The 21,494-nt window shown below is 42.7% G+C and overlaps 2 protein-coding genes across 5 annotated transcripts; one reads left to right on the top strand and one right to left on the bottom strand.

Annotated features, from left to right (window-relative positions):
- ptgr2 (prostaglandin reductase 2) lies at window positions 1-9,367 on the top strand. 3 transcript variants are annotated; one of them, XM_029687659.1, is made up of 9 exons: window positions 1-85; window positions 2,129-2,247; window positions 2,537-2,728; window positions 5,938-6,108; window positions 6,336-6,545; window positions 7,660-7,781; window positions 7,977-8,064; window positions 9,030-9,069; window positions 9,168-9,367. In XM_029687659.1, the coding sequence occupies exons 1-9, from the start codon at window positions 46-48 to the stop codon at window positions 9,230-9,232; spliced, it is 1,047 nt and encodes a 348-aa protein (XP_029543519.1). In that variant the 5' UTR covers window positions 1-45; the 3' UTR covers window positions 9,233-9,367. The 3 variants fall into 3 exon arrangements, with proteins under 3 accessions (XP_029543519.1, XP_029543520.1, XP_029543518.1); XM_029687658.2 differs by lacking the exon at window positions 1-85 and adding an exon at window positions 914-1,008; XM_029687660.2 differs by lacking the exon at window positions 2,129-2,247 and having other exon boundaries at window positions 52-85.
- tmem62 (transmembrane protein 62) lies at window positions 9,139-21,151 on the bottom strand. 2 transcript variants are annotated; one of them, XM_029687656.2, is made up of 15 exons: window positions 21,055-21,150; window positions 20,631-20,832; window positions 20,132-20,243; window positions 19,846-19,983; window positions 18,965-19,010; window positions 16,443-16,584; window positions 16,082-16,206; window positions 15,457-15,579; window positions 15,097-15,252; window positions 13,037-13,196; window positions 12,746-12,859; window positions 12,456-12,540; window positions 12,093-12,197; window positions 11,709-11,827; window positions 9,139-11,455 (listed from the first exon to the last, which is right to left on the bottom strand). In XM_029687656.2, the coding sequence occupies exons 1-15, from the start codon at window positions 21,063-21,065 to the stop codon at window positions 11,135-11,137; spliced, it is 1,959 nt and encodes a 652-aa protein (XP_029543516.1). In that variant the 5' UTR covers window positions 21,066-21,150; the 3' UTR covers window positions 9,139-11,134. The 2 variants fall into 2 exon arrangements, with proteins under 2 accessions (XP_029543516.1, XP_029543517.1); XM_029687657.2 differs by lacking the exon at window positions 12,093-12,197 and having other exon boundaries at window positions 21,055-21,151.
- Between the last annotated feature and the right edge of the window lie 343 nt (window positions 21,152-21,494).

The raw sequence follows: 21,494 nt of genomic DNA, 5'->3' as shown, positions 1-21,494 counted from the left end.
TTAAATAAAAAACAACGTTTACTTCCGCCATTTTGACGAGAGAATATGTTGCTTGTGCAGAGAGTGGTGCTTAACTCCCGACCTGGTATGTGTAGACTTCTCAGCTGTGTGATACATTTTATAATTCTCATATAGCGGTCAATTGTACCCTAGCGAGTGTATGAATGGAGACAGTTGTTAACTTTTTTGAAACGACTGGTCAATGATTAGCATCGCATTAATGGCGTTACGGCTAATGCGGCATTCACACCCAAGTCGGAACTAAACTCGAAAATGTACAACTTGCTATTTGGTTGTAGTTATACACGTGCCGCTTTCAAGCAGTTAGTCAGTTATGTCGAAATTGTCCTAGTTTCAACTAGTACGTGAATGCAGCATAACTTCGTCAAAAGTTCCTGACTGCAACTCTTGTAAGGGTAGGATTGCAAATAAACGCGTACAAAACAAACCGGTTTCCAAACGGACATCTTTGGTTGGGTCCCTTGTCCATTTTATTAGCTGTAAAGATAAAAACACTGCAATATTTACATGCAGATAGCTGTAATTAGCATAGGTGCTAGTCCAAACGCAAGCAGATGGCGCTATTGAGTCGTCAAATTAATTATGGTGGGCAGAAAAAGCAAGAAGGTGGGCGGAGCCATATTTCCGTTAGGGAACACTCCAATTCCTGTGTGCAATATCTCAATTCGCCCTTGCATTCCTGAACGCAATTTTTAGAATGATAGCTTTGGAAACAGCATTTTGGAGATCAAATGTTTAATCAATGAGAGAATAGGCAGAAATGTTGACCAAATTCCTTCTCCTTACTGTCGGCCACTGGGTTTCCTCATCACCATATGTGGCAGGGAGGGGAAACACCAACCGGATGCTTCACATTTATAAATCCGGTCAAATATCTTGCTAATTGTTCTTGCTCATTGCGATTTCACAGACAGAACAATGTCATTATAGTCGTCTGCATGCCTTTTGGCTACGTAAAGCGCGAAATTCCAATGCGACGTGAGCACGGTAAACACTATCAAAGATTATTTAATGGCGTTGGAGGGAATGGCTGCGGTTTTACACGCCGCCTGACTAATTGTGCTCCGAGCGTTGAGCCAGTAACCGAAAGATTGCTGGATCGAATCGCGGATATATATATATATATATATATAACGACCCTGGGTTTATAGACCCTGCGCGCCGGACCTCGGGGTCGAGGGTTCGAGACCTGCTCCCTGCTGTTTCATTACAATATTAACTGCATTGTTGGGATTTGTTTTTCTTAAAGCATGTTAAAATCTACACTTGTATTCATCGCATGTGAGACAACCTCAGTTTAATGGTGTAGGGGCTTTACTAATATAGCCCATAAATACATTCATATAAGGTAAAAAGACAAAAAAAATTGGCTAAGGAAAAAATGTGTGTGGGGGGGACTTTGTACCCTTTAGGTATAAACTAGGCAAGTCGGTTAAGAACATTCTTATATACAATTTCGGCCTACTGGGGAACAGTGGGTTAACGGCTTTGTTCAGGGGTAAAATGACAGATTTTTACTTTGTCAACTAAGGGATTTGATCCAGCAATCTTTTGGTTTCTGGCCCAACGCTCTAACCACCTGCCACCCCAATAAGAGGTCAGGAAATATTTGTTTTTTGATCATTTAACCCTTTTTTGTTGTTGCATAAAACTACCTCCAGACTTCCTTTTGTTTTGTATGGTTACCTTCAGATGAGTCCTGTGACACTTGTGGGGGTCGTAGAGAAACTGAGAACACCATCGCGTTCGTGACTCTTTCCAGAGTGAACCTTAAACCCTTCTCCTAACCTTAACCTAATTATCATAACCTGCTGCATCAATGATCCTAAATCAGTTATGACCAGGGGTTGCAACCTAAATTATTTTCCAATTGCTCCGTCCAGAGCAGAACCCCCCCTTTATATTTGTTCCTGTGTTCCAATCAGACAAACCTGTGAAATCAACAATATTACATTCCATTAATTTATTAGAATAACCCAATATAACCCATAACCATAACCCAAAATATATTGCCTTTTAGTGTACTAATTAATGTAGAGACAAACTATAGACTATACAACAACCACATAAGTAGGCCAAATGGCTCTTCTATGTTTGTGTTTTACAGGGACTGATGGAGAGCCAGTCCCTGGTCATTTCCGTGTGGAAGAGGCGATTGTAGGACCTTTTCTGAAAGAAGGACAAGTCCTTGTCCGGACCCTCTTCCTGTCTGTTGACCCTTACATGGTGATGCATGGCTGGAAAGAAAAGCTGAAATGTGTCTGCACTTTGCTGACTATATCAAATGTGCATGAAATAAACAAAATGGGACCATTAGTAACCTACGATAAGCTTCCTATTTTATATAGGCTATTTAAAGATGTGTCCAATAAGTGGGCATGGCTAACACCTGCATGAAATGCAATTATAGGCATACAAACAGCCATTTTACTTTCACAAGTGCCCAGTTAAGTTATGGGTAAGGTACCCTAAACAAATACACTGTTCATAATGACATTCCATATTCGTCTTGTAGCGATGTCGCATGAACGAAGACACAGGCGCTGAGTACCTGGCTCCATGGGGGCTGTCTGAGTGTGTGGACGGTGGAGGCGTCGGGGTGGTTGAGTTAAGCCGCTGCGATGGCCTCTCTGTGGATGACATGGTCACCTCGTTCAACTGGCACTGGCAGACGCAATGTTTGATGGATGAAAAGCTCTTACAGAAGGTAGGTTTAGTTTATCATCCACCAGTTTATCTATCCTACATTATAAACTGGGTAGTTCGAGCCCTGAATGCTGATTTGCTGACAGCCGTGGTATATCACAGGTATGATTTTTTTTTGTTGTGTGTTTTTATTGTTACTGCTCTAACCAGATTATAATGGCAGTAAGGCACCTCGGCAGTTTGTGGTGTATATGGCCAATATACCACGGCTAAGGGCTGTATCTAGGCACTCCGTTTTGTCTTAAGAATAGCCCTTAGCTGTGGTATATTGGCCATATACAGTTGACGTCGGAAGTTTACATGCACATAGGTTGGAGTCATTAACTTGTTTTTCAACTACTCCTCAAATTTCTTGTTAACAAACTAGAGTTTTGGCAAGTCAGTTAGGACATCTACTTTGTGCATGACACAAGAAATGTTTCCAACAATTGTTTACAGACAGATTATTTCACTTATAATTCACTGTCACAATTCCAGTGGGTCAGAAGTTTATATACACTAAGTTGACTGTGCCTTTAAACAGCTTGGAAAATTCCAGAAAATGTCATGGCTTTAGAAGCTTCTGATAGGCTAATTGACATTTGAGTCAATTGGAGGTGTGGCTGTATTTCAAGGCCTACCTTCAAACTCAGTGCCTCTGTGCTTGACATCATGGGAAATCAAAAGAAATCAGCCAAGACCTCAGAAAACATATTGTAGCCCTCCACAAGTCTTGTTCATCCTTGGGCGCAATTTCCAAACGCCTGAAGGTACCATGTTCATCTATACAAACAATAGTACGCAAGTAAGGACCATGGAACCACGCAGCTGTCATACCGCTCAGGAAGGAGATGCTTTCTGTCTCCTAGAGATGAACGTACTTTGGTGCAAAAAGTGCAAATCAATCCCAGAACAACAGCAAAGGACCTTGTGAAGATGCTGGAGGAAACTGGTACAAATATCTATATCCACAGTAAAACAAGTCGTATATCGACATAACCCGAGAGGCCACTCAGCAAGGAAGAAGCCACATGGGGACTAAGATTGTACTTTTTGGAGAAATGTCCTCTGGTCTGATGAAACAAAAATAGAACTGTTTGGCCATAATGACCATTGTTATGCTTGGAGGTAAAAGGGGGATGCTTGCAAGCCTAAGAACACCATCCCAACCGTGAAGCATGGGGGTGGCAGCATCATGTCGTGGGGGTGCTTTGCTGCAGGAGGGACTGGTGCACTTCACAAAATAGATGACATTATGAGGATGGGAAATTGTGGGTATATTGAAGCAACATCTCAAGACATCAGTCAGGAAGTTAAAGCTTGGTTGCAAATGGGTCTTCCAAATGGACAATGACCCCAAGCATACTTCCAAAGTTGTGGCAAAATGACTTAAGGACAACAATGTCAAGATATTGGAGTGGCCATCACAAAGCCCTGACCTCAATCCCATACATTTGTGGGAAGAACTGTTAACGCGTGTGCGCGCAAGGAGGCCTACAAACTTGACTCTGTTACACCAGCTTTGTCAGGAGGAGTGGGCTAAAATTCACCTAACTTATTGTGGGAAACTTGTATAAGGCTACCCGACACGTTTGGGATAGGGGGCAGCATTTTCACGTTCGGATGAAAAGCGTGTCCAGAGTAAACGTCCTGCTACTCAGGCCCAGAAGCTAATGTTATTTGTAGTATTGGATAGAACACTCTGACGTTTCTTAAACTGTTTGAATGATGTCTGAGTATAACAGAACTTATATGGCAGGTGAGAACCTGAAATCCAACCAGGAAGTGGGAAATCTGAGGTTTGTATGTTTTCAACTCATTGCCTATCAAATATAGTGTCTATGGGGTCATATTGCACTTCCTAAGGCTTCCACTAGATGTCTGTCTTTAGAACCTTGTTTGAGGCTACTACTGAAGTGGGGGCGAATGAGAGCTGATTGAATAAGAGGTCTGCCATCATGAGCTGATCACACGCGCACCCGTGAGCGACCTGCGTTCTATTTGCATTTCTAAAGAGAGGAATTTTCCGGTTGGAACATTATTGAAGATTTATGTTAACATCCTAAAGATTGATTCTATACATCGTTTGACATGTTTCTACGAACTAACTTTTTAAACTTTCGCCTGGACTTGCCCGTGCATTGCGAGTTTGGATTTGTTTACGAAACACACTAACAAAAGGAGGTATTTGGACATAAATGATGGACATTATCAAACAAATAAACATTTATTGTGGCACTGGGATTCCTGGGAGTGCATTCTGATGATCATCAAAGGTAAGTGAATATTTATAACGCCTTTTGTGACTTTTACTGACTCCACAACATGGCAGGTATCTGCATGGCTTGTTTTTGTGTCTGAGCGCTGTACTCAGATTATTGCATGGTTTGCTTTTTCCGTAAAGCTTTTTTGAAATCTGACAGCGGTTTCATTAAGAAGTATATCTATAACTCTGTACATAATAGTTATCTCTTTTATCAAAGTTTGAGTTTCTGTAAATTGATGTGGCTCTCTCGGCTGTTTGAGGCACAACATTACTGACTGTAAAGCGCCAATGTAAACTGAGGTTTTTGGATATAAATGTGAACTTTATTGAACAAAACATACATGAAGTCCTTAGTGCCATCTGATGATCATCAAAGGTTAGTGATGAATTTTTATCTCCATTTTTGCTTTTTGTGACTCCTCTTTGGCTGGAAAATGGCTGTATGTGTTTTTGTGACTAGGCTCTGACCTAACATAATCATATGGTGTGCTTTTGCTGTAAAGCCTTTTGAAATCTGACACGGTGGTAGATTAACAAGAAGTGAAGCTTTTAATTTGGTGTATTGCACTTGTGAATGTATGACAGTTAATTAAATGTTTCTGAATTTCGCGCTCTGCCTTTTCAGTGGATGTTGTCGAGGGTTTCCGCCCTAACAAGTTAAACAATTTAATGGCTATGCTACCAAGTACTCAGTATGTAAACTTCTGACCCACTGGAAATGTGATGAAAGAATTAAAAGCTGAATTAAATCATCTCTACTATTCTGACATTACAATAAAGTGGTGCTCCTAACTGACCTAAGACAGGGTTTTTGCTTCAGTATATCGGTCTAGTGCCCTTTTCATACTACTGAGATGAGCAGATCCACCATAGTTTCTGAAATCGTGCCTATATAGGAAAGCTATGTTCTTGGACTTTTTTTCCCTTTTTTTTTTTTTCTCTAAAATGATCTAAGTTTTCTACAGGTTGAGCCACAGCTGGTTGATGGACACATATCCTACTTCCTGGGTGCAGTTGGCATGCCTGGTCTCACCGCACTATTGGGTGTTAGAGAGAAGGGTCATGTGACCGACGGAGCCAATCAGACCATGGTGGTCAGTGGAGCTGCAGGGGCTTGTGGGTCCGTAGCTGGGCAGGTAAACACCAGCATGTTACAGTAACCTGATCTAGTTAAACATGGTATGGTCTCTTTGTGAATGGTGGTTGTCATTTGTCTATCCTCACATTCTCTATACTTGCCCCCAAAACACTTGCGTTCCAAGGTCCCTCTGACATTTTCCATCAATGCGTTGAGGGTGAGGTGATGGGACGCAAGAGATTAATTTAAGACTACCAGGGTTTCTGTGTTCCTCCTGCTCTCCAGATTGGCCGTGTGGATGGCTGTACCAGGGTGGTGGGGATCTGTGGGTCTGATGAGAAGTGCAGAGTCCTTGTGGAGGATCTGGGGTTCTCTGCAGCAGTCAACTACCGTCAGGGGGATGTGGCCACAGCACTGAGAGAAAGTTGTCCTAATGGAGTGGATGTCTACTTTGACAATGTGGGAGGGCCCATAAGCGATGCTGTAATAGCACAGGTAAGCAGGCTTTACTGTCTTTAGGTGTCTTGACGCAGACAGGATATTGAGAGATTGGGACTGTGGTTCTATCTGCATTTGTCGGAATTGCGTTATTGACCTAGCCTTGTTCTGTTCAAATTTCTCTACCTATATAGTACTCAATTTGTGTGTTCAGACAGCAATCATTTGCTGAAGTGGTTACACTAGTTGTCAGAATAACAACGGGTGTGTGCAGTAGTGTAGGATGATTGGTCCTCCTGCTTCCCATCACTCGGAAGTTATGTAGCAAGATTGTGACGACAGTGCCTGCCGTGGACGTTTTCCAGTTGCGTTGCAGTTTCAAAATCAAAGTGTAAGAACACTTTTATTTTTATTTTAAAGCCTCAAAGGATAAGATTATCCTAGTCCTTTTGGGCTAGCCACAGCACTCAACTAGCTAGGCAATGTTAGCTGTCTCGCTTTCTAGGACATTCACTCATTTGCTTGTAAACAATGCTAGTTGGCTACCACGTTCTTCTCAACAGTATCTAGCAAGCCACAAGATGCCAAAAAACAGTCAACCACAGGGCAAATCCGATTTGACAATTCACATGGCCAGGAATCTGTTTCGTTTGACTTCAAATCACCAAAAGTGAAATCTCCTATCCAATGTGTCCTTTATTGTCTGTTCAGACTGCAGGAAAGAGCGCATTTCAGTAGGATATGCAAAAAAAAAATGAATTTCAGTCACTTCAAACTGCCAATGTAAACAAGGCTGAAAGGGCTTCTTTACACTACTTTGATGACAAACTAGGTCCAGGAGAGACTCGTGTAAGGAGACGGCTCCCCCACTACTTCCGACGGTAGTGTGGGACACATACACCATCTAAGTGGTAGTGTAAAGACAATGGCTCACACCACATGTTCCTGGAAGAATTACCTTAAAGACCTTAATTCCCAACCCCCCTCACACCTGATTCAATTAGTCAACTAATCATCAAGCCTTTGACTAATTTAATCAGGTGTTTACTGTTAAAAGAAATGAAATGTTGGGGGGGGGGGGGGCTCGAGATGGTTGGTGTATGGAGCAGTTTTGCTCTGTCCACCCTGATAGTGACTGACACGCATTCCTCTTCCCTTCATTCATCTCCAGATGAACAATGATGGTCACGTTATCCTTTGTGGACAGATCTCCCAGTACAACAAGGACGTGCCCTACCCACCACCTCTCTGTGATGAGACTCGGGAGGCACTGGAAAGTAAAAACATAACCAGGTACTCAATGGTCTGTCTCAGATAACTGAAGGAACATTTGGCATTTACATGATTATGGTATACTTTAATAGTCATTTGAAGTGTATTACTAAATATTTGATAAATCTGTAAACGGTTCTAACACATTTGAGATGCCTGAGCTGCTAGTTGGCCCAGTCTGCATCTGTGTTAGAAAGCTCTACTCTATCCCACCAGGGAGCGGTTCATGGTGCTGAACTACATGGAGAAACACGAAGCCGGCATAATCCAGCTCAGTCAGTGGGTCAGAGAGGGGCAGATCAAGGCAAGGCAAAGTCTGTCTGAGGCCATCTTGATGTTTTGTATACTTGGAAGTTCTGAAGTTTAAAACTTAGTAGACCTCTCTTGCGAGGGTTCTGCACATTTCTACCAACATGGTGCTACATTTAAGGTCGTTACTTGGGGGGGGCTTTAAAACCAAACTGATCAAATACCAAAGTCAGTGGCCACTATCTGATATTTTCCTGATTGACTGATCAACTGAGTCGCCTAATCAGAATAGTTGGCAAGTCAGATTTTTCTTTTTGATTGAAGCCTGCACATTGCTTGATAGCTTTCAAATCTTGAGTGTGGAAGTCTCAGTCCGCCCTCTTTTAACATATAGGGTAAAACAATTAACGGCCTCTTTACAAATCAGAATGTTGCATAAACTTCATTTGAACTACCTTTTTTTTTGTCTGCTGATTTCGCCCTTAGGTGGGTGGAAATTTGAGACAAATTATCCAAAGGTAAGTGTTATTAAAACGACTTTCAGAACGCTTGTCTTTATATTCTTCTGTCGTTTTTGTATTTTCACAACAGATGAAACATTTTGCAATGGAATCCGATTAATGAATACACCGCAGGTGAGGCGCAATACGACTCAAGCGCTTCCAGCTGATTGACAGGAAATGTGCTTCGGTCAGCAATGTTCGGTTACATTCAGCTATTTACATGGTGTGCTTTACGTGTGACGGCATCGAGATGCAAGCCGACAGAACCATATACCTACAGGCGCTCTTAAGTTGGGTAAATTATTCTTTCCTGCGGATATTTTTTCTCAAATTATGACCCACAAGGACCAACCGCACAGACAACTGGTAAAATCTGAGATTTGAGCACATGGTGAACAGTGGTGCCATGTTGCCAGAAATAGTTACTCAACCTTCCCCCTCAGCTTGACCCCCCCCATATCTGAGTACCTTATCTTTTTTGCACTATATGATTTTTGTCCCTCCATTCTCCCTTCAGGTGTTGGAGACGGTAGTAAATGGCATTGAGAATATGGGAGGTAAGTGTGTCGCTGGTAATGGTGTAGTTGCACTTAAATGACCATCTTAAAATAAATTTACCACAAACCTGAGAATTGAGCTTTACTTTATTTTGCAGTGGCCTTTTGCTCCATGATGAAAGGAGGAAACATTGGTAAACAGATCATTAAAATATCAGATTGATTCAAATCCCTGGTGGCACCATCAGAAGCTACTGGAATCACAAGCTTTTTTTTTTAACACACTACTTCCTGCCTTTGATTTCTATACTGACAATAACTGGATGGACTGAATAAAATTATTTGTAGTTACACTGTACTGAATGTCTCTTTTCTTATAACCTTTGTAATATACTTAACCGATCTGTGACAGTCTAACTATCAACATGCTAAATTGCAAAGAATTCAATGAAGTCTTAGATCTCATTCCAGTTGACTAAACAATTTATTTCACAGCACTATAAACCATTAATAAAATCTGAACATTCTTCATTTCAATGATCAATTTGAAAATGGGTATCTGATTTTACACTTGCCACAATCTATTTCATGAGTAACATTACAGCAAACATCAAAGTAGTGGTTATGTTCTGCCCAGATGCCAGTTTTAATTCTGCTCTCATGCAAAGTCCTTATGGAATTATGTTTGGCCTGACGAGGAGTTGGCAAAATATCAGACTGGCACCCAGGCTACCTACCTAGCTTGGGGCAACTGCTGGTGAAACTGAGTCAGCCAACCCTTTACATTCTGGTGTTAAAGCTGACCATGAATAAAAAGTACAGCTCTGGACAATTAAGTCATGAAACCTCTAATCTCCACTTCATAATCGGCATTGGGCATCTTGTGCGATGCTCTAATAAACCCTGATACATGGGACCAATATGAACTTTGATACATTCTATAAAGGAGAACCACAACTCCCTGACTGAAGATCCCATCCTAGGGGAAATGAGGACAATGGGACGTGGTAAAGAGACAGTTCAACCCTTGGTGTGGACGCCATAGCACCGCCCACAAGCAATGTGACATCCGTAAAGTTTAGTCATAACTTAAATTCCAATTTTCTTAATTCAATGTAGAAATTTAACCCCCAACCTGAGTCCAGAGTAGTGCTGGACTTTGGCAGGTGCTCTCACCTCAACATTTCTATTGCTTGAGCTCCATGTTCCTCTTAGAATATTAGCTCAAATATTGTGACGCTCCGGCACCTGTCTAAGTCGAGCGCCCAGTGCTGGTCTGAAACTCCCCAAAATATCTGCTTTCTATACATAACACACAGCTGCCCAAATCAACTTCTCAATAGAGAATAACCATCACCAAGGAAATAATACAAAAATGAAAACCGCACAATCTCAGGTCATTGCACCCTTGCTATTATTTAGCATTGATTGTTTAACATGCTTTAAGTGGATAGATTCACCACTGAGCTAATATTGAATATATAAAAAGGTCATCAGTCTTTTGGTTCAAGTCCTCCCATTCCTGAGTAACAGCTGTTATCTTAAGCCAGATTCTCAGAGCTCAAAATAAACATTTAAACTACCTCCGGTGGGTGATTGGTCTGCGATACCTATGTGCAATAACCAAATACAAAACCTGCCAGAGCAGGACTGATTATGTATCCTCTGGCAGTGGTGATGTGGCAGTTGGCCGAGGCAACACTTTGAATTGAATAACCGCTACAAATCAAGTCTCAAGTGGGCAACTAATACATACGTTTACCACAGCAGAATACAGCGGTGAGAGACTCTTCAATCCACTTTGAGGAACAGCAGTCATTGGCTGAACAATCAATTCTATCCACAATATATACTGAACTAGTGTCTTCACTGTACAAACACCATTGCGCTGACTGTGTATAGGGGTGTGGTCTACACATGCAATACACTAACATGCATATGAAACAACTACTTTTAAACTGTTTAAAAATGTGGGAAATACGATGAGGGGAAAGTAGCTTTGAAGGGAGAGCGAGAAACAACTTTGCACAAAAGAGTAGTTTGAAATATGGGATAGAAAAGTAGAGCCAATGTAGTTTGCCATAACTAAGAGAATCCCCCAGTAGAAAGAAAATAAGTGCAACCGTCAAGAGGCTGTGGTTGTCTTGCTGTCGTCACGGAGACAGGGGGCGGGGCCCTTCCAGGCGCGGTAGACCAATAGCAGGGCGATCCCTACTGCCCACGTGCGGACTGGGGACAGGAAGAAGGCCAGCGGTCCATATGTCTCCAGCAGGAAGTAACAAGAGTATCCCTGCCAGGCTAGCAGCAGCAACATGGCTGTATGCACCCCCAGAGTCTTCCACCGATAGCCTGGGCGCAAGAAGTGTGAGCGGAAGGAGTTACCACGACTACGCAGGTGAAGGCTCCAGCACAGGTAACAGGTGAGAGGCATGTTGAAGAAGAGCAGCTGTTGGGGAAATGGAGAGAAGACACAGGGATAAGAGTTTGTCAACTACAGGTAACCCTTTTTAAGGGAAAAAGGACCACTGCCTTAAAGTCTCCCCCTTCTTTATACATCTGGTAGAACTTTACTAAAAGCCACCAGGCATGACGTATTATAATGCAGTTATCGTGCATTAAGACCTGTCATGAGCATGTATGAACGCCGTATCTCTCAATATCATCTCATAATGATCCTGACTAAATACCAGCCTCCTCACCTGCCCCACCCCAACAACATAAGTGAGACTTCCCTCGAGGAAGTGTCCGTCGATAACCACTCCGAAGGCAAAGCAAGCCCCACTGTGACCATCAATCAACTCTCCTATGAACCAGGGACCTGCAGAGACAGAGGGTGAGTAGACGAACACAACACAGTCAGTGCTAATTGGCATATTTCCCCTTGGCCCCAACCCTAAGATGTTTGAGGATATGAAGGGTCTGGATAGGTATAATCAAATAAAGGATTACAGGCTCACACCTTACAGCTCTATAAATGTTGAAGGGACACAGGCAAGGGGTAGGGAGCAAGTTGAGACCGGCTGACAGGGTGAAGAGACTGAGTTTAATGGATGGTTGTCCTCTGGACCCAGTAGGAAACTCACCTAAGGCAGTGCAGAGGTTGAAGAGCAGTAGAGAGTAGTAGAAAGTGTTTGCTTTACTGACCAAGTGCAGGGACAGACAGGCGCAAGAGGACAGACTGGAAGACCCTGGGAGACACAGGAAAACGGGTAAGATTGAAAACTACAAATCGACGAAAAGAGTTGTCACAGACAACAAATTGCGTATTACAGACAATACATGTATTTATCAACATGAGGTTATGTGTGGAATGATATGCAAAAATCCTAGATTTTCTTTCACTATATAGGATGGCTGAGAACAATAACTATGGCAATTTTCACACCGGTAACAACCAGCTTGATACTACCATGGTTGACGTGACAGGAGTGTCTGGCGGATCTCACCTCTGACAGAGGGCAGAGGCATGAACCTGAACGCCACAAGCACTCCAATATTCAGCAGCATCCCTGCGACAAAGGCTACCCGGGCCTGTGGACAGACAGGACCGTTTATACAGTAGGTCTACAGAGCACAGCTGGTGAAGACATGATGGTTAAATGTTAGAAGACCTTTTGCTATAGAGGTTGAGTCAGCAAGTAACGTACAGGGAGAGAGGCAGGTCAACAACTGGAAGGTCGCCCGTTCGTATCTCAAGACTGACAGGAAAATCAAGTATTCTTCTTTGTCTTCTTACCAGAATGTAGTGGTCAGTGAGCAGGATGAAGGACTGGAAGAAACCAAAGCTGGGGGAGAGGTCCTCTTCCAGGGTGAAGAGCTGTTCTCGGAAAGTCGACCGCCCCACCGCGTCCTAACACAAAAACACGCACACAGAATAAGAGAGGCCACATCACCTGAACTAGTAACAAAACATCTGGTAGCTATCTGAGAAAACATTGGATAACTTTTGAACAACTTTTTAAAACATTTGACAACCTCTTAGCATGTCTATATAATAGAAGATATGAGGTAATGGGTGTTGTGCAACCTTCACTTTGACAGTGACAGTGTGCAGCCCAGCGAGGTAGAGTGAGGGTTCCCATGGCACCACATACAGAGGACCTCCAGCAGACTGGCCTTCACCCATCTCCACCCCGTCCACGCTGACGTGAACTGCTGTGACCGGGGCATCAGAGAAGGCCAGGATCCTGAGGGGACCGGAGAGGCCAGGGTTAGAATACAGGAGGATAGGGGAAGATTATCACACACATCTGCAGAGACAGGTGAGCCAAAATGAAACATTGTTGACAAACTTTGTGGTATGGAGATACAGTTGAAGTCGGAGGTTTACATACACCTTTGACAAATACATTTAACTCAGTTTTTCACAATTCCTGACATTTAATCCTAGTAAAAATTCCCTGTCTTAGGTCAGTTAGGATCACCACTTTATTTTAAGAATGTCACATGTCAGAATAATAGTAGAGAAGATGATTTATTTCAGCTTTTATTTCTTTCATCACATTCCCAGTGGGTCAGAAGTTTACATACACTCAATTAGTATTTGGTAGCATTGCCTTTCAATTGTTTAACTTGAGTCAAACTTTTCAGGTAGCCTTACACAAGCTTCCCACAATAAGTTGGGTGAATTTTGGCCCATTCCTCCTGACAGAGCTGGTGTAACTGAGTCAGGTTTGTAGGCCTCCTTCCTCACACACGCTTTTTCAGGTGTGCCCACAAATGTTCTATGGGATTGAGGTCAGGGCTTTTTGATGGCCACTCCAATACCTTGACATTGTTGTCCTTAAGCCATTTTGCCACAACTTTGGAAGTATGCTTGGGGTCATTGTCCATTTGGAAGACCCATTTGTGACCAAGCTTTAACTTCCTGACTGATGTCTTGAGATGTTGCTTCAATATATCCACATACTTTTCCTTCCTTAAGATTCTATCTATTTTGTGAAGTGCACCAGTCCCTCCTGCAGCAAAGCACCCCCACAACATGATGCTGCCACCCCGTGCTTCACAATTGGGATGGTGTTCTTCAGCTTGCAAGCCTACCCCTTTTTCCTCCAAACATAACGATGGTCATTATGGCCAAACAGTTCTATTTTTGTTTCATCAGACCAGAGGACATTTCTCCAAAAAGTACGATCTTTGTCCCCATGTGCAGTTGCAAACCGTAGTCTGGCTTTTTTATGGAGGTTTGGAGCAGTGGCTTCTTCCTTGCAGAGCGGCCTTTCAGGTTGTCGATATAGGACTCCTTCCTGAGCAGTATGACGGATGCGTGGTCCCATGGTGTTTATACTTGCATACTATTGTTTGTACAGAAGAACATGGTACCTTCAGGCATTTGGAAATTGCTCCCAAAGATGAACCAGACTTGTGGAGGTCTACAATGTGTTTTCTGAGGTCTTGCCTGATTTATTTAAATTTTCCCAAGATGTCAAGCAAAGAGGGACTGAGTTGGAAGGTCGGCCTTGAAATTCATCCACAGGTACACCTCCAATTGACTCAAATGATGTAAATTAGCCTATCAGAAGCTTCTAAAGCCATGACATCATTTTCTGGAATTTTCCAAGCTGTTTAAAGGCACAGTCAACTTAGTGTATATAAACTTCTGACACACTGGAATTGTGATACAGTGAATTATAAGTGAAATAATCTGTCTGTAAACAATTGTTGGAAGAATTACTTGTCATGCACAAAGTAGATGTCCTAACCGACTTGCCAAAACTATAGTTGTTAACAAGAAATTTGTGGAGTGGTTGAAAAACGACTCCAACCTAAGTGTATCGAAACATCCGACTTCAACTGTAGGTGATAAAGAACCTTTTCACACTATTGTGCTGAACTGTACTGGTTCCAATATTTTCTTTGCATATTACTCTGTCCCGCACAGTTCCAGCAACTGTGGTGGAAGTGTAACCAGTTCAGTTCGGCTGAGTAGTGTGAAAAGGGTGATTGTTTTATGGAATAGAGAGATAGATGGTATGGTATATGTGTGTAAAAAAGGCAGAGTGGGTGATGGTGATTCTGTATGGTGGTGTAGGTTAGAGGTCATGGCATGGGGTTTAGGGTTGAGAAGCACACACACAGAAGGGACACCTGATGTGGGTAGAGCTTTGTATTCTCCCCAGTGGCTCCACTCCAGGATGGAGGTACTGCGCCTCCTTGGGGTTGGTGATGAGTACTGCAGGCCACTGCTGAAACTTCAGGTCCATGAAACTCAGCAGGTCGTGGTCAAACGCCAGCACTCTGTACCTGAAGAGAGGGGGAGAAAGAAAGAGGGGGAGAAAGGAAGAAAGAAAGGGGGAGAAAGAGGGACCGAGAAAGAGAGAGAAAATGAATATATCGGTGTTGTGTGATAACTTTATTTGTAGCACAATTTAAACAGACCACAAATACAGGTGTATGTGTTTGTCTGAGCCTGAGTGTGTAAAAAGTATGATGCATCTATAGACTTACCTGCGATTGTCCATCCAGTCACCTAGCTCCAGTTCCAGGGTGCCCTCGGGGTGTCTGCTGTGTAGTACAGGCATCAGGCCACCCAGAGTGTGTAGGTGACCACACAGGTACGCTACAGCCGAGCTACACACACACACATAGGTAACAATTACATCACAGATGTATATGGTACAAAAATCTCAACTAACTGGATTCAATAACTGTGCTATTGAGTATATATAACGTTCGGACACTGTTGCAATAGTGCTTTAAAGGAGCTATTGTAAAGTGGCTGTTCCACTGGATGTCTTAAGGTGAACGCACCAATTTGTAAGTCGCTCTGGATAAGAGCGTCTGCTAAATGACTTAAATGTAAATGTAAATGTGAGCTTGTTCCGAAAAGCATTGGCAATAAATATAATTGAATGGCCTTTCCGGAACCTTATTTTACCATTTCCACTATGCTATTAACTATGTTACAACTATAACTGACCTATGCCAGAACTGTTATAACAACAGTATACTAGTTAATTATCCAAAACCTGTTTAGAGGGTGTTTAAATGAGAGAGGCAGACTAACATAAAGACAGGCTTATAGAAACCCACAAACATTATTTTGTTACCTCATCTCACACACATCTGTTACCTCATCACACCTCTCAGCCCTGGAAAGGGGGAGATGACCGTTGAAGTGGTATAGTGTCCAAACCAGATGGTCTGGTTGCTGCTGTGGCTCTCAGTCCTGAAGGATGCCAACAGGTCCATCTGAGTCTAATGTATGGTGTTGCATAAGGACATTTAAAAAAATATTAAGCAAATAGACTGTAATGTCTCAGTCTTATGTTTAAATTAATGACAGAGTAGGGTGGGAAAGTATTTAGTTTTGTTGCGCTAGCCTGCTCCCAGATCAGTTTGTGTTGTATTGTATAGCCAACTCATATGGTTGTTGTAATGCCAAACAGATCTGGGACCAGGCTGGTGTTAAGCTGGTTGGGGGTATACTGTACCTGGTTGAGAATGCCATAGAAGTTGTACGGCCGCTTGGGTCCGGGGGTGATGGTTGCATCAGCACAGATGAAGGAGTAGTTGCCGAAGGGAGTCTTGTGGACATAGTGGAAGGAGCCAACTTTCTGATTGGCTGAGTATTTCCTGGGAATAAAAACAGGCATCATTATTGTGTGGCAGAGTTCGTGACTGCATACAGTGTGGTGTGCATGTTGGAACAAACCTCAACAATTACAGTGTCTTGCGAAAGTATTCGGCCCCCTTGAACTTTGCGACCTTTTGCCACATTTCAGGCTTCAAACAAAGATATAAAACTGTATTTTTTTGTGAAGAATCAACAACAAGTGGGACACAATCATGAAGTGGAATGACATTTATTGGATATTTCAAACTTTTTTAACAAATCAAAAACTTAAAAATTGGGCGTGCAGAATTATTCAGCCCCTTTACTTTCAGTGCAGCAAACTCTCTCCAGAAGTTCAGTGAGGATCTCTGAATGATCCAATGTTGACCTAAATGACTAATGATGATAAATACAATCCACCTGTGTGTAATCAAGTCTCCGTATAAATGCACCTGCACTGTGATAGTCTCAGAGGTCCGTTAAAAGCGCAGAGAGCATCATGAAGAACAAGGAACACACCAGGCAGGTCCGAGATACTGTTGTGAAGAAGTTTAAAGCCGGATTTGGATACAAAAAGATTTCCCAAGCTTTAAACATCCCAGGAGCACTGTGCAAGCGATAATATTGAAATGGAAGGAGTATCAGACCACTGCAAATCTACCAAGACCTGGCCGTCCCTCTAAACTTTCAGCTCATACAAGGAGAAGACTGATCAGAGATGCAGCCAAGAGGCCCATGATCACTCTGGATGAACTGCAGAGATCTACAGCTGAGGTGGGACACTCTGTCCATAGGACAACAATCAGTCATATATTGCACAAATCTGGCCTTTATGGAAGAGTGGCAAGAAGAAAGCCATTTCTTAAAGATATCCATAAAAAGTGTCGTTTAAAGTTTGCCACAAGCCACCTGGGAGACACACCAAACATGTGGAAGAAGGTGCTCTGGTCAGATGAAACCAAAATTGAACTTTTTGGCAACAATGCAAAATGTTATGTTTGGCATAAAAGCAACACAGCTCATCACCCTGAACACACCATCCCCACTGTCAAACATGGTGGTGGCAGCATCATGGTTTGGGCCTGCTTTTCTTCAGCAGGGACAGGGAAGATGGTTAAAATTGATGGGAAGATGGATGGAGCCAAATACAGGACCATTCTGGAAGAACACCTGATGGAGTCTGCAAAAGACCTGAGACTGGGACGGAGATTTGTCTTCCAACAAGACAATGATCCAAAACATAAAGCAAAATCTACAATGGAATGGTTCAGAAATAAACATATCCAGGTGTTAGAATGGTCAAGTCAAAGTCCAGACCTGAATCCAATCGAGAATCTGTGGAAAGAACTGAACTGCTGTTCACAAATGCTCTCCATCCAACCTCACTGAGCTCGAGCTGTTTTGCAAGGAGGAATGGGAAAAAATTTCAGTCTCTCGATGTGCAAAACTGATAGAGACATACCCCAAGCGACTTACAGCTGTAATCGCAGCAAAAGGTGGCGCTACAAAGTATTAACTTAAGGGGGCTGAATAATTTTGCATGCCCAATTTTTCAGTTTTTGATTTGTTAAAAAAGTTTGAAATATCCAATAAATGTCGTTCCACTTCATGATTGTGTCCCACTTGTTGTTGATTCTTCACAAACAAATACAGTTTTATATCTTTATGTTTGAAGCCTGAAATGTGGCAAAAGGTCACAAAGTTCAAGGGGGCCGAATACTTTCGCAAGGCACTGTACCATGCAGACACGAGACAGATGTCATATTTTGAGAGACTGTGTTTCAAAAAGAGAATGAGCTACAAACTGTGGAGCAGGGTCTCCCAAAATCGGTCCTCGGGACCTCAAGGGGTGCACGTTTTGGTTTTTGCCCTAGTACTACACAGCTGATTCCAATAATCAACTAATCATCAAGCTTTGATCATTTGAATCAGCTTGTAAATTGTATTTCTGGCTTTAGATAGCTTTATATCTAGCTCAGATAGCTAGAATCAATGTTAATAAGTCTAGTGCTCATGTTACACAGACAAGCGAACGCAGAGAGGCAACTCACTCACACTAGCTACACTACAGAGAGCTGGAGAGCTGGTTGCTAGAAAGCTAGTCATATAACTAGTAGGAGTCTCTGAACATGAATCACAGTGACACTTGTCATATTTCAGGGGTATTCAACTCTGACCCTACGGGGTCCGGAACCTGCTGGTTTTCTATTCTACCGGATAATTAATTGCACCCACCTGGTATCCCAGGTCTAAATCAGTCCCTGAATAGAGGGGAACAATGAGAAAGCGCAGTGGAACTGGCTTCGAGGTCCAGAGCTGAGTTGGAAGGGCCTACTGTACGTCTTTGACACATGTAAACAACATTCATTCCAGATATAGCAGGCAAGAGTGAACACTGACCTGTAGTAGTTGTTGACACTATCCAAGGAAATAATATTGAAGGCATCTATCAGAAACATAATAAAAACAGGAATGTAGCTAAGTAAGAGAGACCTTGCAAAACATAATGAACATATACCATCTCCTGGCCAAGGTATCTAACCTTGGTATTAATTCCCTCATCCCTGTTGATTAACATCTATCCATACCAGTAACCACAGGGACTCACATAGCCTAAATGTCCTGCTGTTACGATCTATTCTGTACTGAACTAATGTCAACCAGAGAAAGGCTCTTTTGAAGTGTCTTTAACAACGGGTTGTAGTGGACAGTTAAGCTGTAGGAGATTTCTTGTTTCAACTCGAATAGCATTTGTGATTCAATATCAATGGAGGGGCATTAAGCAGTGACGGTCCTGACTGCTCAGCTTTGAGTTAAAATTCACAAAGAATGCACATATCTGTAGGTGTGTGGATTCTTTACATATTCTACACTCTTAGAAAGCAAGGTGCTCTCTAGAACCTAAAAGGGTTCTTCAGCTCTCCCCATAGGATAACCCTTTGAAGAACCCTTTTTGGTTCCAGGTAGAACCATTTTGGTTTTAGGTAGAATCATTTTGGGTTCAATGTAAAACCCTTTCCACAGAGGGTTCTATATGGAACCAAAAAGGATTTTACCTGTAACCAAAAAGGGTTCTCCTATGGGGACAGCCGAAAAACCCTTTCAACCCTTCCAAGTCCAATTCAACTAACTGGCTTTGCAGATTTCTAGACATTTACGACCCGACCCAATTCCATACCAATCTATCATCCCTGTTCATAGGATCTTCCCGGGGGGGGGGGGGAATTCTAGAAATCATGAAGTGTAAGAGAATATCATAGGAGGTATATTATATTAGTCACCATGGTTTCCGCGGATGTCAATCCATTTTGTGCGTTCCAGCACCCGAGACCTCTTCAAGATGTCGTGATAGGCCTGCCACTCCACCTCATGCTGCAGGGAGCCCACCTTGCTCTCGGTCTTCGCATCCGTCAGGTCTCCTGTTAGGTGGACAGACAGAGTGACTTATGAGAAATAATAACTCACTTCAGGTTCATGGCTGCTCTTGTGATAGTGCTGAAACTCTGCAAGCTGTAATGTTTGGGGGCTGCTAATAAACTAATGAGCAAGAAGCAATGGCCGACGTACCTGTTGCGAGCACAAGAGCAGGTTGGATCACTTCAACGGTATTAGTGCAGAACTTCTCAAAGTCATAAATTCGTTTTTTGTCATGGAATCGACTGATATGAATGTCAGACACCTGTGCGGGTACAGGACATAATTCAGGGGTTAAAAGCACAAACTAGGGCATCATCTAGCTCGTTTTGACAAGATATTCCACTTGGTACATCCCCTCCTCTAGTCAACAAACATATTACTTATTACCTAGCTAGTTACAACTGGGTTCAAAGTTTAAAACCTGATGGCTGGCCGGTGCCAACTTTGTCCATGCATGACAGCACAGCACCCAAAAAGGAAACTGGACTGTGACCCCATCCAGTGTAGATTGTGACATGACCACTACTACCCAGTGGGCTACTTACTTGCTAACAGCTGTCACCCTGACAATTGACACTGACAGTCAAAACACTTAGTTAGCAAGTTAGCAATTAGCTAGCAAATCGAGTTAGAAGCTGGATCCACTCACCTGCACGAACCAGAATATGTTATCCAATTCGCCGCCGGGATACGGAGGAAGACATGTCCTAGCCTCCTCTCCATCCACGGCGTTGAACTGCGGAACACTCCGTTTGGGGTGCCAGGAGGTGTCATAGCTCTCCAGCACCCAGGAAGCTAAGCACGCCAGTGCTAGTCCCACAAGAACTAGCGCTCCGAACAGCTTGAGCATCCTGTAGTGACGAAAGAGCGGTGGGAATCTACTGGACAGAATACTGGCGAGAGCAACATCAACACACCTATGCTAGCTATATTAGCTACTAACTACATTGAGCCGCTGGCCACTCAGACCGTTCGATTTCCATTTGCGACCATAGCCAGATCGAGCTACACACGAAACACTGTCCCCTCAGATTGTTTTGAAAAAGCTAGCTATAAGGAAATACCATACTGACCGGTTGTGCATGGCTACGTCATCGCTGTATGAATCACTCCCACAAATCCCTGCGCGGGTGTAATTTAGGGTCCAGTTCCAAACCAAATCTCTTGACTCTGTTCCTAGTTTCTTGTTGATTTGCTTGTTGCACTTCTGAAAATACATACACAACCAGATAGGTGTAAGCAACATGTGAGAGAACCTAGCACATTCCCGTTTCCTAATACTTATTTATAGATAAGCAATGTTCAAGTGGCAATAATTAGAGGTTGAGATGTAATTGGTTGGGATTGGCTCCAAATCTAAATGAGCAGTTTTTAACATCATCTTCATGCTCTTTTGAAGTATGTTATTCTTACAAATCTAATGCTTAGCTTTTAGCAAATGCTCAGTGAATTATGGTTATTCATGCAAGGACTCATAAAATGTGGTAGAGAGACAATATCAAAGCACACATGA

This window comes from Oncorhynchus nerka, linkage group LG18 (genome assembly GCF_034236695.1).
Source record: "Oncorhynchus nerka isolate Pitt River linkage group LG18, Oner_Uvic_2.0, whole genome shotgun sequence".
Taxonomy (NCBI): Eukaryota; Metazoa; Chordata; class Actinopteri; order Salmoniformes; family Salmonidae; genus Oncorhynchus; species Oncorhynchus nerka.
This window is presented reverse-complemented; position numbering and strand designations above follow the sequence as displayed.